Below are 18,315 nucleotides of genomic sequence, written 5' to 3'. Positions count from 1 at the left end.
GGTTGTTGTCCAGGGAGAGGAAGTGAAGAAGGCTGAACTTTTGGACAATGCCAGTACTTCATCATTCCTTTTAGATTTTTTTTTGAAAATGTGTCATAATTTGCGCTTGAATTACTAAGTTTTAGCAACTGTGAGGTCACAGCGGCCTTGACCTTTGACCACTAAAATCTAATCCTTGAGTCCAAATGGACGTTTGTGCTGATTTTGAAGAAATCCCCTCCTTCTGAGATAATGCATTACGAGAATGTACACATGGACAATCCAAAACACATAATGCCTCTGGCCATGGCTGTCACCACCGAAGAGGCATAAAAAGGGCAGGACTCACTAAAGCTCACTATTAATAAAATGTTGACATCCCTCTAAATCAACAAAGAAAAACCAACAGTAAAATTCTTTACAGAGAGGAACTAAAGAAAAATCCTAAACCCCCTGCAGGTCTAATAGTAGGTGGGGCCAATGAAAAGCTGCTTTTTCTGCAATTTATTTTCACTGTACACTTTGCAATCCAAGTCAAGTCTTTAGACCCTTGCTCCAGATGAGTACAGGAATACCATTAAGAAAAAGAAGATATCTCTGACTGAGATAATCGTCATATGACCATCACGAATAGATGAAATACCAACAGTTTTCCATGTGTCAGGGTTGCTGCTGATAGGTATTGAGTTAATGATCTCTCTTTCCTAATTATGATTGTTTTTATCTGGGAAAATTATTTCTACCTCACATCCCATTCTAATTGCCCAACTCATCAAATACTGACATTTGGTCATGACCCTAAGCATCTGATACTGACGCACAAGTCACGCTTTGACATCTATATGAAACTCACCTGGCTTTCAATAATTCCAAAGTATGTCCTTCCGCAGCAATACTACACACTCAAATCAGCTGATGTAGCATAAAGAGTGAGAAAGTTTGCATGAGGATGAGGTCATGGTGGAAGGATGGAGAAACAAACACAGGACTGGACTTTGACCCAGGAGACTGCTGTTTGTGGTGGCGTAAGGCCAAAATCTATGTACTTTTAACCCAAACCATGATTTTCTATCACTCCTAACCAAGTAGTTCTAGTATCAAACTCTCAATTTCTTGTGAACGTCCAAAACTGACGCTAGAGAAGTACCTGAAGTGTCACATTTTGAAGCATAGGACCATCGAGCCTGATCAAGCATCAGTATGTGATGAGTTGGGTGTGAGAACATCTAGTGTTGTGATGAGGGAATGAAACCTTAGATCCAAAGTTGGCTTGTAGTTTTCAGTCATACATACATGCTTCTGTTTCATGAAGAATCATTATTTCCAAAAAATTGTGCTGCTGATCATTTAAAATTAGTCTGCACAATATCCAGAATTGTTCCGATATTGATATCAGTGTGGGACATTCCTTTTGTATTATTTGAAAAGCTAGATTGAGTTTTGGGGATTACATGAGTCTATGCACCAATATGATCCGAGATAATTTATTTTAAGAAAAATTAGGTCGCCAGTTTTTATTTATTATTTGTAGAATTTCTCCAGAATGCTGCCTTCTAGAAATTTACTTTGAAATTACTGTGGTTATGTTAATGTCGTAGCTATTCTACGAGTGCTCTTGTGCAATTATGTCACAGGATTAGTATTGAAAAGTAAAAAAAAATATATGGTAAGACCTCAGATAGTATCCACATTTGTATGAACTAAAAATGACTTGTTACGCATTCAACATGAGTCATTGAAATGCTAAGCTCCAGACTGTGACCCTGAGCTGTCTCAGAAACTGAATGGTCTGTGTCTGAGTCTGAGTCTGGTTGTGAAGTCTCTGAGTCCAGTCTGCCCTGTTGATGGCCTAAAGCTTAGTGGACACTGAGAAGATCATCTGTTTCTTAAACAATCAGAAGGAGCAGCTCAGGAATGTTGTTTGGACACATCTCCCTTCCTGATACCCCCCTACAGAACAACAGTGAAACTCAACACCCCACAAACAACAACTGAACGCAGCGCGGCACCAGCAGGCTGCAACAGCGATAAAGCCGTCCAACAGAAACTCAGTAAGAGGACACTAGCAGCCACAGGCCAGCAGAGATGCACATTAGAGGCGTCAAATGAACTTATTAGCTAAAAGGACAAAGTTGATACTCATTCAAACTAAAGACAGAGAGGGATTTTCCTGAAATGTAATATTACATATCTGACCCACTTTTACTGTTATTTAACTTTATCTCCTGACCCTGTGGCTGCTTGTGTGCACTGGATAGCTAAGATTTGGGGAGCAGGTGTAATGTACAGAAAACAACAGCGTTAGGTGAGACAAGAGTACTGATATGGAGAACTGTGAAAAGATGACATTTGTGTTTATTGCATCACTGATATTGTGCTGTAACTGATGTCTTCCCCTAACTAAAGGTCCCAACTGAATCATATTGTTCCTCCTTTTTAGTTTCAATAATGCAAACATTACTGTTAAAATTAATGAGAGTCTAAGCAATTTATCTAACTGCATTAATCTAATGTTGGCCTTTTATCAAACATTTTGTGTCAGAGAGTATTTTTTTCTCACTATAGAGAATATTTTTGGTTACATTTTGCACACTGATGAGAGTGAAATTGAGGTGCTGAATTATTTTTGCAAACACAACAAACTAAAGGCATCACTTAAAAATTCACAGACACTCAGTGCCTAAGAGCCATAATGCATTCACTTTAGAAAAAACATCTGTTGTATTTTCTTCTTATTTTCTTTGAGAATTTGAAGAAAAGTTTTCATGGCAGAAAAATCGGCTTGTTTCTCTGATTTAGCAAGAAAATAGTGTCATTAATTCAGTGAAACAGAGCAAAAGATGTCTGTTATCTGAGTGCACAAACAAAAATATTTATTTACAAAAAAATGAAGAATTTTTGAAAAAAAATCCCAAAACCTTACAATATGCAGGTATATAATATCCAGTTTTTATTTTTGCAGTGTGATTTCTGACTTTCTATGTATAAATACACAAACATATAACCATGTTAAAAAAAATCCAACTGAACACAAACAGGTCTTTGAATGACTTATCCTTAAATAAAGACATATTCTACATCAGCATCAGGTATCCTGACTGGCAGGTTGATGATTACAGAGTAAACCCATCTGTACTCTGTTTTTTTTTATAATGCATGGTGTTTCCTGCCCCCTAGTGGCTTCATGTTGTGCAGCTTCCTGTGGAGCTGAGCCTCAGCCAGGTCAGCTGACAGTCTTCTGGCCATTCGGGCGGTCGTCCTCTTCATGCTGCGGGCCACCTCAATAGCCTGGTCCAGAGTCCTGTTAATTTCTTCCTCCTAGAAAACATTTTGCAAACTCAATGAGCTGACTTTTAAAAGAGTTTTATGTACAGGCAGGGTCTCTAAAATGTCAGAATAGAGAAAAGATGTCACCTTGCTCCCTCTGCGTCTGCCTGTCCTGCTGCCAGTCTTTAAGGGGACTGACGCTGGGGATGGTGTCCGCTGGAAGTACACATTACTGGGTAGAAGCGCTGTGTCTGACTGGGTGGAGCGTTTTCTGTGATGAGACATGGAGTGCAGAGGCGGCTCCCTAACTTTATAGCTGAGTTTGAGGACAGATGGCAAAAAAAAATGATTCCACTTTAACAGAACTATATCTATGTATTATTCAATTTGGGAAAAAGCTGATAAATATCTGTCTCCTTTCAGTAAGCTGTGTTTTTGTGTTTACCTTGCAGGCAGGCTGCAGTGGGAGCCGTAGCTGACCTGGAGAAGGGGCTTCTGAGGAGATGGAGAGGAGAAAAGAGACCACCTCTCGTTGGAGTAAAAACTCTCTGTGACGGCTGCTGAACATAAAAAGCACGAGGTATTACAGTATGTTTACCAATAAAATACAAAACTGCACATTTTTACAGCCCTGTGGTCTTATTGCAGAAAGTGTCTAAAAATCCTATCTTAACTCAGTTAAGGTTGACATTTAGGTGTTTTGATATCACAGAAGCCTGATTCCTAACTGCATGTAGGGATAAAAGGCATATCATATCTTGGGGGAGGAATTTAGCTTTTACAGGACTGACCTGATTTAGGGATTTCCCAAGTTAGGAATCCTAAATAGGGTCACATAGACCCTGTCCTAAATTCCTAACTACCAAAAAAGGCACTGTTGTTAGGTCTCTGTGGCAGTGACTGTGAAGATGAAGAAACACATGAACACTGAAATATAATGATCGAAAGGCTACTCAGACTGTAAGATGATGCTTGAAATTTCCTGGACCTGGTATCTATGGCTTTATATCGACTGCATGGATGATGACCAAGCTTTACTTCATATTAATCATATTAATTTAAACATTTTAATGAATGCCTCCAACTCCTCCCAGCTAAAACTGAACACCTTTTTTAAAATAATAACAAAAATAACTATTTACATAGCACCTTTAAAAACAGAGTTTACAAAGTACTTTGATAAACAAAGCAAAGCAGAAGCAAGATGCCCCAAAGAAAACATAACGATAGAACTAAAAACATGACAAAATGAGGGTAGAATTGAACAAGAGGTCAGAAGCCAGAACATATTAGAAAGTAGAAATGATAATGAGAAATAGAGATAAAAACAACAGAAAAAACATACCAGTAAAAGTAAATACAATCAAATTATACAAATGATAGTCTAAAAAGCAGGATCAAGATAAAATAAAAAGATAAATAAAAAGAAAACATCACATTAAAACAAGTCCATTAAAAAAGGGATTTTAAGAAGTGATTTAAAAGAAGTCTGTGATTCTGCGAGCCTTATCTCCTTTAGCAGGTCGTTCAAAAGCCGAGTGGCCCTGATAGCAAAGGCACAGTCACCTTTAGATTTAGGCTTTGACTCTGGAATTGCCAGAAGGGCCTCACCTGAGGATCTAAGCCTGGCTTATTTGGGGTCAGCACTTCTGTTATGTAGCTTGGGGTCAGACCCAGAAAAGCTTTAAAAATGATCAGTAAAATCTTAATATCAATTCTAAAACGCACAGGAAGCCCGTGGAGAGAGGCCAGGATTGGGGTGATGGGATATTGTCTGTTAAAACCAGTTAATATTATGGTTTGTCCATCTCTAAAAGCCTAGCAGTATATTCAAAACATACATACAGGCATGACAGGACATGTGCCAATTAAAAAAATATAATTTACAGTTATAGATAGATAGACGGTCTGAAATAGCAAAGGATACACTCAGGAACTGCTTCAGTAACAGAAAAGAATTTCTTATTTTTTAAACCACAACAAGCAGTTAGGATAATTTTCTTAAGTGAGGCCCCTGAATTTTATTTTGAAGTGACAATGAATGACGTTTGTGATGATGGTGGAAGGGACTCTGAGGACAATGTGTTGTCTTTGCCCTGCTTCTACGCTGTTACACTTGTGCTTTTCTAGCATACAGTGAACTCTGAAACCACTTTCTCTAATATGGAAAAATAAAGTTGATATCTATCATACGTAAACTGGACAACAAACATTGTTTCATCAGTAATGATGACAACAAAATGCTGGAGTTAGAAACATTAGATGATGAAATAACTCACTCTGTGTTCTCTGCTTTGACAGCTCAGAAGCTGTCCCTCCTTTTGAAACGTCGCTGGTCAGAGCGGAGGTTTTCACTGAGCTGTTTGCCTCTGACCCTGACAGAGTATAACACACATGTAAATGATAAAAATACAAATACTGTGCTACACTGTGAAAAACAGCTGTGGCTCTGACCTCTGTTGGATTGCTGTGCCCCGCGCATGCTGCCGCTGCCTCTCCTGCTCCCTACAGGCACATTGTGAAACTGCAACATGATCTCAGAGCCGGCTGTGTCACCACTGTCTGTGTCTGAGGAGCAAATGATCAAAACCATAGTAGACGATGGATGAAACACACAACAACATATATATATATAATTTATTAGTATGTGGTAGTGGTGGAGCACCTTTGCTCTTGCTGGGGTCCATGTCTGAAGAGATCCAGTCCTCTGTCTTCACCTGACTCAAACTGAGGTCGCTCACTTTTTGTGTGCTACTTGATAGCTTCCATTCACTAAAGATGATAATAAAAAGCGTCATGATAAGGACTGTATAATGACTAAATAAGAACATGATTGGATCATCTGATATTTAGTATGTGTATTTCTCATGGACACTTTTTATGTGCATTTGTCTGGTTGTGTTATTAAGAAATGTTTATATCAACCAAATGTTCATATTGATACACCCAAACAATGGCCTTTATATTTCTACTTCTCCACTAATAGAAGCCTGTAGGATCCCCACCTGTTGCATGCTGGTCTGTGATGGGTCCTTGTTCTGGTTTTAGTCCTGCGTTCCTGACGATCCAGCCTGTATTTAGAGGTGAGATAGTCCATCCTCTGTGTGAGGTGAGGCAGCTGGATCAAGCCCTCCTCAAGGTCCTTCTTCAGCCGGGATACCTCTGACTGTAAGGCCAGTATCGCCTCACTAAACACACGCATGGAAACACACGTAGATGCATATCACTGTGTAAATAGGCAACAATGCAGAAGACGATGCTTAAATCTTTATCTTTGCTGGTGAAACAACTACTTAAAAGAATACTTCACCCACAAAATGATCATTAGTATGTCAATTATTCATCCTGTGTTATGTTAAATTTGTGAAGAAAACTCTCGCATGCCTCCACGGTGAACAAAGAATCCAAAAACGGTGAAAGGGGTCTACGTTTAACAACAGTAATACTATGTCAAAACATCTGTTCACAAACTCTCACACAACTTGTGCAGTAGAATCCAAGTCTCACTCATCTATGCTCAGTACCTCCCAAACAGATGCATTTTTGCTGAAACTTAAAGATTTTAAACAGTTTTGCATAAACAGTCTCATGCGTGGACAAGCAATGCACCTGGGCATCTGCATGTGTTCGTACAAAGTTCAAACATACGCGTGTGCCCAGGCGCACTACTTGTATGCAGAAATGTTTGACTTGGATTATGCTGCACAACTTGTGTGAGTATTTGTAAACAGATCTTTTGGAATAGTTTTGCTGTAGCACAACGTGTCCACCTTTTACTCAGATTCATCAATAATTTTCTCAAGTTTTGGATTCTCTGCTCACTGTGAAAGCATGTCAGAAAAAAACATAGTTTTCTTCACAAATTCAGTATAACATGTGGTGAGTAATTGAAATACAAATGATCATTTTGTTGGCAAAATATTCCTTTAAATTTCTAGTGTTCATCGGGTGCAGCAGTCTGGCTCCTGAGCACATACCCACCTATTACAAGAGCAGGAATACAGCGGGCTGCTTCTCTCTTCTGTATCCATGGTGGTGCTGAGCACAGGTTCAGACATGTGGTGATGCAGCTGAGCAGGCAGACTGTGTTCAGATCCTGTTTGGTCAGAGGTAAAAAAGTGTTCACCATTTCAATGTTGACTAAATCAGATGGAAAAAATCTTTATGGGGCCAGATTTGCTCACCCTGCTGCCTGACTGAAGACTCCCTAGTGGTGCTCTCCACCCAGCGCTCCAGTGCTGCTGCTGCACCACAGGACTGTGTTTGAACAGATGGGTGGGGACTGGCCCACCTCCGGGTGGCTGGGTGGATGGCTGTCTGCAGGTTGGAGCCGGAGCCCTCACTGTCTGAGCTACTTAAACCATCATTCTGAGACTGCACGCTGTAGACAGGAAGATTAAACTTACTGATTTTCAGATTAGATCTATGTGGTATGTAGATAGTGTCTGTGGATCATTTTATCAAAGGGACAGTTCACGCCCAAATCAAAAGTATTTTTTCTTCCTCTTACCTATGGTGCTGTTTATCAATCCAGGTTGTTTTGGTGTGAGTTGTTGAGTGTTGGAGATATATACGCCATAGAGATGTCTGCCTTCTCTCCAGTATACTTGATGGCACTCGGCTTGTGGTGCTCAAAGCGCCAAAAAATACATTTGAAAAACTCAGCAGCAAAGTCTCTCTCTAGAAATCATGACTCACTTACTCAAGATCATCCACACACCTTGTTGTGAGCAGTTTCATGTAGGAACTACTACTTTCTACGAAACTACACCCACCAACTATGTCACTGCGCAGAAGTATGCACTCGTAGACGAAAGGCTCATGTTCGTGACAGTGTGAGATATAACCATTGATCTTCCTCAGCTGAGCTGTAACATCAGCTAGGTCAGTGGTGCTCGGTGAGCTAGCAGTAAACACGGTTGGCGGGCGCAGTTTAGTAGAAAGAAAATAGCTTATATATATATATGAAACTGTTTTTCAGATATATTCGTTTGGTACTTTGAGCACCATAAGCCGAGTGGCATCTAGTTCCAGACATCTCTACAGCTGATATTTCCAACACTCAGCAACTCACACCAAAAACAATCTAAACTGTTAAATAGCAGTAGAGGTAAGAGGAAATATATGCTGATTTTTGGGTAAACTGTCTCTTCAGTTACTTCAAAAAGTATTTTATTGTTACTATTTATATAGATTTGTACCTTTCTGTTAGCAGATTTGGTTGAAACGGTCCAGACGCTGATTGATTTAAATAAGAGCTCCCAAAGCCACTGTCTGTCTCTGGGCTCACAATCCTCTGCACCTCAAAAAAACCCCAAAAAACAACAAAACAGTAAAATCCAGCAGCCCATGCATACTCTACATTACTGTAACTGTAACCTTAAAGTGCCTGAAATTCTGTTGTAACAAAGTAAATTATTATCTGTGACTGACCTGTGATACAGATGAGGTGTTGAGAGGAGGCTCTGAGAGGCTGTGGGTGTTTGAGCCTCTGGGTGCACCTGAGGAAGACGAGACCTCCACAGCCAGACTCGCACAATCACCCAGATCACATTCACCCTCTGGGTTCAGGACACTATCCTGGGTGCTATGGCTGCAGCAACAACAATAAATGAGATATTTAGATAAGTAGAGTCTGTGGAGTGGAGATGAGGAGCATCTAGGAAGGATGAAGTTTTTGGGAAGTAGCACTTTAACAGTATAGCATGAAAAGGATTGCGTGATAAAGCTTACACCTTGTGGTACAGTAGATCAGAGGCTGATTTATTACCAGGTTCTCACTTAGAGGGAATTTGCCTCGGCCTTTGGTGCACACATATAAGAAGGAACTAAAAATAAGAGTACTGCAATAGTCACAATACTATATAATTACAAATATGTACAATACAGCTGTTTGAGCTGTATATTTTTCTACACTAGTGCAAAAGTTCACATTATAGCGGAAGATGCTTACTATTTTTAGATTAATAGTACACACAATATGCAGAGATATCACACTTACACTGTGACAGGATTACAAGACGGATTACTTGTATGAGCCGTGCATTATTTAAGAGCAAACCAGTATCGAGAAACCACAACATAGTCTCAGTTAGCTCTTGCATGGTAGATCTTAATATCACGACTCTGACCTGTCGGATGTCCACTGCCTCCGTCTTGACGATGAGCCACTTCCACTCAAGTGTGCTAAGATGTCACTGTGATCTGTCACCTCTGAAGAGCTCCTCTCTTCTTCAGCCTCAGCTGTCTGGATTTGCAGTCCGTTCACAGAGCCCCGTGAGCTCCTGAAACAGGACAGAGGAGAAAACCTGCACCCATGAACTCAAACACTTGGTGGAACCTAACACCAACACTGCATCTGAAACACTATCTGCCAGCGGGAGGCTGAGAATGTGCTTATTATTTGAGCACAAACACACATGCAAGCACCACTCAAAGCATTAATAGCAGGACACAATGGTGAAACAACAGTGATGGTTTATATTTATATTTGTCTGCACAGAATTAACAATGTTTTTTGTCTCATCAAATTATTCACATTTCAGTCAAATAACTTCCGTGTCCAGAACTTTATTGTCTGCGGCTTTTTATTGTGTGATTTTTGTGATGTGCTTTTTGTGTAGTTTCATGTTGCATTGTCTTTCTCCTGTCTTCTTTGTATCACTTTATATCACGTGCAGTGTATTCTTTGTCGCATTTTTTTTCTTTTCTTTTTTTTCTTGTACCACTTTATTATATTATTGTGCTGTTGCTTTGTTCTGACCTATTGAGGGACTGCAGATGTGATATAATCTGGTGCGGTGCTTCAAATAATATTTTTTAAAATATACATGGTCCCTTTTAAATAAATAAATAGAACTAAGATATTCATTATTCACATTTATAAAAAACAAAAAGATGAATAAGAATCTATCCAAATATTGCTTTACACATTAAAAACTTAGAAATGATGACAGCTTTTAAAATAATACAGCACAAACCCTGAATGGCAGTAGATGTGTCCAGTATTGTTCAGTAAAGAGGTGGTTGTTTTGAGTTCACAGCTTTGCTGCCATCCACCATCCCCATGGACCGCTCTGACGTCCTCCACTCCCTCCTCTTTTTCTTCCTCTTTCCGTGCCTCCATTTTGTAACCCACAGTGGAAAAATCTGCACTTGGTCCCTGAAATATGAGACCCAGTCAGATAATTTACAGTTAGTGTAGTGTTACACACTCACACACACATTGACACACAGGAGAGAATTTATCACAAATGAAGGTGCAGGCTGTAGATGCTACAAACACAGAGTGACCTGCAGCCAGGCCGGAGTCTGTAACGTTAACCTGAGACATTCAGGTATTTGGACAGCGTCAGAACGACAACATTCTCACAATGGCAATTTTAACATGCTGATGTTTACTGAGTATAATGATTACTATATGTACTATGTTACTAACATTATACAGTTGAGGCGGATGAAATGTCAGTGGTCATGAACCAAAATGACTTATTAAAGTTTTGTACTAAAGGCAGTACCAGAGGAAAAGTCTGAGGTTTAAAAAGTTATTACAAATCACAAGAGCCAAAAACGTCAACCCTCTGGTGGTGCTTAAGGAAAAATCAGAGGGTCATTAAAGCTCAGGTATGCTTTTTTTTTTTTTGAGAGAACGCTAGAAAGGAAAACGTCTGCCAGTTGCACAGATGTGTTTTTGAAAGCAAACAGCCTTACATAGCTGGCTCAGTGAGCCTCCAAATGAGGGGAGAGCCAAAAAAATCCCCATTTACTCCAATACAAACTGAGATGAGAAATTACTGGATATCAGCTGACAGTACCTTTTTCTAACTCAAGATTTTGCCCACATTTTTAAACATTTTCCAGACAAAAAATGATATGTGTGCGGTCAGGAGAATCTCCTCTCTCTGATAGATGTCATATTTTGACAATTGGGACCATGGTTTTGGTGGGAAAAGGAGGAGTTTGAGAACTCACATCCTCATTAAATTAATTGTCTCCTTTGTCTGCCCCTCCTCCCTCCACTCCCACAGGTGGGTTATTAATTACCATAGCAACCACCACTTACACACAAACACACAGACATGTTGGCGTGTGCGTGTGTTCGCCAATACAATTTCTTTCTCTCTGTCTGACACACACGTGCGCAAACAAACATACTGACACACACATAATAAATATAGACAGATATAAATGTTAGAAATATCTCTCTCTTTGCGTTGCTACTGTCAATACTATGGTTAGATTTCTTTAAACACTGACCAACATCGTTATACTTTTACTACATATAGTAAATGTGTACATGTACTAGTTAGTATTCAGCGCAGGAGCAGGCACCCGTCAAAATTTCTTGGGAAATGTTCTAGTTACCTCATGTAATGATGGTGGAGGTGAGGGTGAGAGCATGCAGGGAGGACCGGGCTTCAAACGCAGCATCTCTTTCATGGGCGTGGGGGTGGAGGATGAGGGGGGAGGAGAAATCTGCTCGCACATGTTTTTGTCTATCATCTCCTTTATGTCCTCCAGGAGCATCCCTATCCTGAATATGTCTCCCTCCACCAGCCTGCACTCATTTTAACACACACATAGGCACACGGATGAATAGGTGCATTACATACTGACACATTCGAACAGGTGCGACAGCAGAGTCTCTTAACCTGTTTGGGTCAAAGGTGCCAGTGTTCCTGGACAGGCCCATGTAGTTTTGCATCTCCAGAGCTCTGTGTTCTTCCTTTTTACTGATGTATTGTCTCTCCAGTTGGTCCTGGGCCTCCATAATGCTCCTTAACATCTGACAGTGAACACATTTTTACATTTATGCACATACAGATGAAAAAAAAGAAAAACAGTTGAGATGTGTAGATCCTATTTTTGTTGCATTACATAAAGAACTATGTACAGGAATTAAACAAGTCTTACCATTTGCTGTTCTGCTGTGCTCACTAACATGTTGCTCACGCTCATTTTAAACTCTTCCACCTGAATAGAAAAAGGTTCATAAATGCTTTTGTGCATTTAATGGCAGGGTAGTAACATTCTGGCACGTTGTCAAACTTACCTGCTGCATGAACTGGTCGATGATGTCTGTCAGCTCAGCAGTCATTCTTTCCCCATCACTGACACCGTCCTCAGGCTGGCTTGAGGACATTGTTGTCCCCCCCTCAATGTTGCTCTGGAGGATTGTTTCTTGTTTTTCACCAACGTTTTCTGAAAGCGAAGCAAGACTGGAGTGATATGCACCAAACATTGGCCATTAAATTATCAGCAACATGTCCTTGATGTTGAGTCTTTGATGAACTTTCACATTTACGTCTCATCTATTGAAATGGTACAGCATGATTTAGGTGAATCAAAGGATAATTTTATCACAGTGTGCTTCATAGTAGAAATAAGCTAGTATTTTATGCCTTTAGTGTACGTGAAAAGAATTGTTTAATTTGTGAACTGTTAAAAAATTGTACATGATGCATACAGTTACTGATAATCTTGTGATTTAAAAATATGACATAGTTAATAGTAATAATAATCTTTATTATATGGCACATAAAATGCAGCTCAGAGTGTTTTAAAACTAAAACAAATCAATAAAATGTATTAAAACAGGAGACAAGAAGCAAAAACAACGAAGTAACTTTTTTTTAAAAAAGGATAATTGTCATAAAAACAGACTCATGAAAAAGGTTTTTTAAAAAGATTCAACATTTTTAAAAAAGTAAGAAATATGAAGGGAGTATCAAATATTTACAATATTGTTTGAAAAAGGTGTAATTAATTAAAAGCAAGATCATGAAAATAAGTTTTCAGCTGTTTCTTAAAACTGTAAACCTAGATGCATAAAAACAGAAAGCTTCCTTACCATACTTTTGTAATTAATTTTTGGTACATTGAGTAAGCCAGTGCTAAAAAGTGTAACTGAGTGGTTTGTAACATACTCAAATAAGAACTCAGACAGTAGTATCGCAATGTTAAATCATTTAGGGCCTTAAAAAAGTCAAAGAAAGTGTGGTGAGGTTGTCCAGTTTACAGCCATTATTTCCCACTTCATTAACATGCTCCAAAAGATGTTTGTGTAATTAGAATAGTGTCACCTGACCCCATTTGTCTCTATGGAAACCAGTTGCACTTCGCTGTGCAATTCGTAGGTAGCGAAGCAAAGCGTCGACCTGTCATAATATCAGATGTCAGACACAGAGACGTACCTGATGGGGGAAGGCGAAGAGCCTTTAATCCAAGATGGCTTCCCTCAGCTAACTTCCCCTGATCATCATCATCATCATCATCATCATCACCAAAATCTAAATAAAGCATCAGTTCTGAGGAGGGCTGAGTCTGTGAAAATAGATCCACACATTTTTAACTAACATTGAAAATATTACTCTAAAATTATGATAGATTTCTCACACACCTATACAACAAAAAAACAGCTTTTTACTTACGTTGGTTTCTGTTCTCATTTGATCTATAAGGTTTTCTGCCTCAGCGTATTTGGTGAGTAATTTATCATATTCAGCCTAAAGATATATGAGACAAATGTTATTTCTGTGTGCAATGTACGGCATTCATATTTGTTACTGTCTGAGGAAATACAAGAACACTAAAGAGTAAATTCTGAACGTTTTCTACCTGCAGGTGATGCACCAGTGCTGGAGGAGTCTGTTTGTCTTCGTCTTTGAAAACATAGGGTTTCTCTGATGGCTGGACCGTGTCCTCCAGGACTCTGCTGATCACGTCTAACATCCCTGGAGAAGACTGGGCTCTGTGCATGGTGCTCTGAGGAACAGGTTTGGCTGGTCCGCTTGGAGCTTTGGGGATTTTTACCTTGGGTGCGACCTTGGAGAAGTCAGGGAGTGGGTAATGGACTTGGCCTTGGCCGTACTTCATCTCGCTGAAGGACCTGGTGCGCACAAGTGGGACTCTTTGAATCTGATTATCTTCTTCTGTGCTTTCCTGCTTCTCGACATCTATAGCGCTTGTATCTCCACTGCCCTGCTCCACGTCTGTTCTTACAGAGCTGCATAAAATGCTGTTAGAAGCAGCAAAGCTGATGTTATCATTTTTGCTCTCTGCTTCTTCCTCCAAACTTGATTTTTTTGACTTTTCATCCGTCCTGTCGGAGCAGAAACTCTGATTAATCTCAGAATTACAAGCAGGGCTCTCTGAGTGGTTACTATTAATCGCTGTGCTGTTGTGTGTTGGAGCCCAGCTTAAAATGGTGTCATCCACACTCTCCAGTAGGGACACCTCCGGCAGCGTCTCTGCCTCGATCGGCCTACCTGACCACAGCAGCTCCTCCTGGGAGAAATGCCTCAGCAACAGCTGGCTAATGTCTGCAGGATAAGGGCATGGTGGGGAAACCTCACTTTGCTTGGAAGCATCAAAAAAGTTGTCCTGTTTTGTGTTGGCATCTTCTTGCAACAAAGATGTTGGCTTCTCAATGTTTTGCTCAGCAGAAACCAAGCATTCACTAATATCATCTCTATCTCTGGTGTTACATTCAAGCAACCCAGGAACATCAGGACTCGCATGAACCGTTTCTCTTCCATCCGAGTCCATGTTGCCCTCAGAGTTAGCTCTCTGGTTGAAGTAGATGCTTCCAAGGTCACCGTCATAAGGTAGGTCCTCCTGTTCTTCATCACTAGTATCTTGCCCTGCGTCCTCATCCCGCAGCTTTAAGGGGGGCTCATCTTGCATTGTGTTTGGTCTTTGGGCGGAAACGTGCAGTATGCTGCTCTTGGTCTTGCTCTCAATCCCCCTCTCACTTTGACTACTGACAGTACTGGACTCTGAGGAGGTGACATCCAAGGCTGACAGCTCCGAGCTCTCTGCAAATTAAAGAACCCCAACAACATAAATACCACATTAGAGGTTTGCATGAATCAGTTTAAAGGTTAACTTTGGTATGTTTTAACCTGGAGCCCATCTTCCCATGTTTTTGTGTCTAAGTCACTGATGAGAGCAACAGCCAACAACCACGACAACCGTGGCAACCACGAAACAACCACTGTAACCATTCAGAGCCACTGTGTACCTTCAATGTACATCCACTAAAAAAAGTGCTTGTTTTTGCCACTGACAGGCTGAGGTTGTCATTATAAGTGTCTGGCAACTTATGGAAAGGATCCCTACATAGTAACAACTTTTAAAGAAAGAGTAAGATTGTTTTTGTTTAACCAGAAAGAGCACTGAAATTGCTAATGCCAAACCCACAAGACATCATTTAAATAAAGATAATTTCATCTTCATAAAACACTCGTCATTCAAGACAACAGGAACAAGATAAAACAAACACCTCCACTGTTAGAATCACCAATGGTTTGGTTGAAATGGACCCTTAATTCACACAGTTAGATGTGAAAATACTGGCTCAACACACACTAAAATGACTTTTTATTTAAAAGAAATCTGGTGGGCTTGGGGACATTGGGTCTGTTTCTGGTAAAACAAAACAAAAAGGATCTTATTCTAACAAAAAGGTCAACTTCTGCAGGCTCCTTTCCATAATGTTGTCAGATGCTTATAATAATAATCTGAGCCTGTCAGTAGCAAAAACAAACACTTTTTTAATCTGTTATGCATTTGTGTAAAAGCTTGCTCTTCAATGCAAAGTTTGCTACCTACGTCATAATGCTACATCAAAATATTCAGAAGAAGAAAAAGAATACATAGTGACTGCAGGACTTACCAGTGAGATGGATGCTGGCCTCGGAGGCAGCAGACTCTGCCTGGGACAGACGAAACACTAAAGACCTCTCCAAATCACTGAGGTGGAGACTTTCATCCTCACTCAGGTCAACAAAGATGCTCTGCTGAATACACTTCTCCCAGAGCACAGTGGGTCTGTCCTCTCCCTGAACGTCCTCATCTGACTCCTCTGGTTCTCCGTCCATGGACTCGTCGTCTTCACCCGTGTCAAGACGGGGGGTAAGAAAGGAGGACAGAGCACCTGTTCATCACTTAGCAACGCTACTCGTGATCTGACAACACTGGATCAAAATGTGCTAAGCTGTTCAATTATGTAACAATCATGCATTGTGTGCACAGATGTTTGTGTGAAATGTGTAAGGTGTCTGTGTGAATGATGTTTATGGGTGAAAGTGTGTGTGAGAAATGAGACGGTTATTTAAATAGGGGAAGCAACTAGAATATATTTGAAAATATTCTCTCATAAGAAACATCTTGCATTTTAAATCTTAGATAGCAAAGTGTCAGTATCTGTAAAAGTAAAAATATTCATTTCACATTTTAATGCAGGTTAACATAACCACATTGTCAGCGGTATATTATTAGTTTTAAAAAATGCATTCATAAACATGTTAGTGGCATTTTAACGTTGTAGAAGAATTATCAGTATTCATTAACAAGTTCAGAGGGTAGGACCAAGTCAGCGTTTTACAGTTCTCAGGTAAGACTCAAGTCTTTGCCCTTGGGTCCCAAGTCAAGACTAGCAATTCTCAAGTCAAGTCCCAAGTCCTTAACTTTGAATTTCAAGTCCTAGACAAGTCACAGTGCATTCTTCATTAGTCCAGATCAAGTTGCAAGTCTTTTGTGATTTTTTCAAGTCAAATTTATGAATCAAGTCTGACTTGAGTCCAAGTCATGTGCCTCGAGTCCACACCTGTGATTAATATTCTGTCGGGTAGGCTAAGGCATCATGGTTTTTTGCATGTAAAATGAAAACATGCAGGCCTATGGTAAGAATATGTAAATATAATATACCTGTCATTTAATAAAGTAATATTTGCAATATTTGCTTCTGAGTCGTAGTGATGAGTATAAAGAAGCAGAAGATGAAAATACTAAAGACTAGAAGTAGCCCAAAATTGCACTAAATGCACTTACTTTTTACCACTAGTGAATGAGGAGTGTTGTGAGAGCTCTGTGGCAATGCAAGAAAGTTATTAACATAGGCTCCCACCATAGACTGACTGTATGGCTACTACACTACCCTGCAGATTAATACAGTCAAAAAAGCTTTTGTTAATATCTGTACTGCTTTTCTGTATGCTGCCTAATTGTCAGTGATATTGTGATGCTGTGGTGGTAACTTACTCGAGTTTTGGACTTGTCCTTCAGCAGTACGGCATTAAATTGATCCGATCCACAGCCATGTTGTTGCTCCTGACATCATGTTGCGACTAGCTGCCGTATTTCTGTCTCTTTCTTTCTTGCCATATGTTTTCTCGGACAGGTTTAGTGTCTGTGGCATCATTAATAATGCAGCCTGCACGGCAGCGCTGGACGTCTGGTGCCGGGCTGGCAGCCTACAAGCGGAGTCTGGTTGCTAGGTAACGTATGTGAAACCTCTAGGAACTGTTCTTTATTTATCAGAGAAGGGCGGCTGCGGTGTGACTTGGTTGTATTTTTTTTTTATCCTTCCTTAAGCTACAAATACTTTTCCTTTAGCCCTGAGTGACTTTGGGAAAATGCCTGACCCTCCCTCCACCATAAATTTGTTAAAACTGACCCTTTAAAGTTTGAAAGTAAAAAAAAATTAAGGTGAGATCCTGGAGTTGAAGACAGCAAATATCAATATTTTAAGCTCTGACTTGGTTATGTTTTTGTGTTTATCGCATACAGTGTGTTCAAAGACCACCGGAAATGTATAAATCCATCAAAAATTTCTGTTTTGATGTCTTAAAAAATAATGTAATTTTGGTGATTTTTCTGCTACTTTATACTTTACTCAATTACACTTCAGAGGCAAATATTGTAGATTTTTACCATGATACTTATTTATTTGACAGATCTAGTTACTTAAAAGGTAATTAAATAGTAAATTTGAATTTGTGAGGCTTCAGTTTGCACAAACAGGTTTTATAATTTACCCATCTCAACAATCACAAATTAGTCCACGTACTTTTACAGAGTAAATAATTTTGCCCCAGTTTTCTACAATGTAGAAATGAAAAAACAAGGAGAGAACAAAACTGGTTAGAAAGGCTCTTTTGCTTAAAAAGAACCTACCAAAAAGTGGGCTGAAAAATACAACCCATATTATAGATTATTATAGATAGGTACCCAATGTTTGTGTTGGCATGCAATTATTGTGGTCGATTTCTGCATTGAGAAATGATT

The 18,315-nt window shown here is 39.7% G+C and overlaps 1 protein-coding gene across 1 annotated transcript; it reads right to left on the bottom strand.

Moving 5' to 3' along the window:
* Positions 1–3,126: 3,126 nt before the first annotated feature.
* Positions 3,127–16,127, bottom strand: LOC121951013 (protein AKNAD1-like). The gene is made up of 21 exons (XM_042497172.1): positions 15,919–16,127; positions 13,864–15,058; positions 13,677–13,751; positions 13,440–13,569; positions 12,299–12,447; positions 12,160–12,219; positions 11,898–12,031; positions 11,611–11,803; positions 10,227–10,408; positions 9,378–9,530; positions 8,680–8,839; positions 8,448–8,542; positions 7,431–7,627; positions 7,228–7,342; positions 6,252–6,434; positions 5,912–6,018; positions 5,701–5,814; positions 5,526–5,621; positions 3,692–3,806; positions 3,394–3,562; positions 3,127–3,297 (listed from the first exon to the last, which is right to left on the bottom strand). Exons 1-21 carry the CDS (start codon positions 16,125–16,127, stop codon positions 3,127–3,129), a joined length of 4,002 nt encoding a protein of 1,333 aa, XP_042353106.1.
* Positions 16,128–18,315: the final 2,188 nt, after the last annotated feature.

Source organism: Plectropomus leopardus, chromosome 12 (genome assembly GCF_008729295.1).
Source record: "Plectropomus leopardus isolate mb chromosome 12, YSFRI_Pleo_2.0, whole genome shotgun sequence".
NCBI classification, from domain to species: Eukaryota; Metazoa; Chordata; class Actinopteri; order Perciformes; family Serranidae; genus Plectropomus; species Plectropomus leopardus.
Note: the sequence above shows the minus strand (reverse complement) of the source record. Positions and strands in the feature narration are given on the sequence as shown.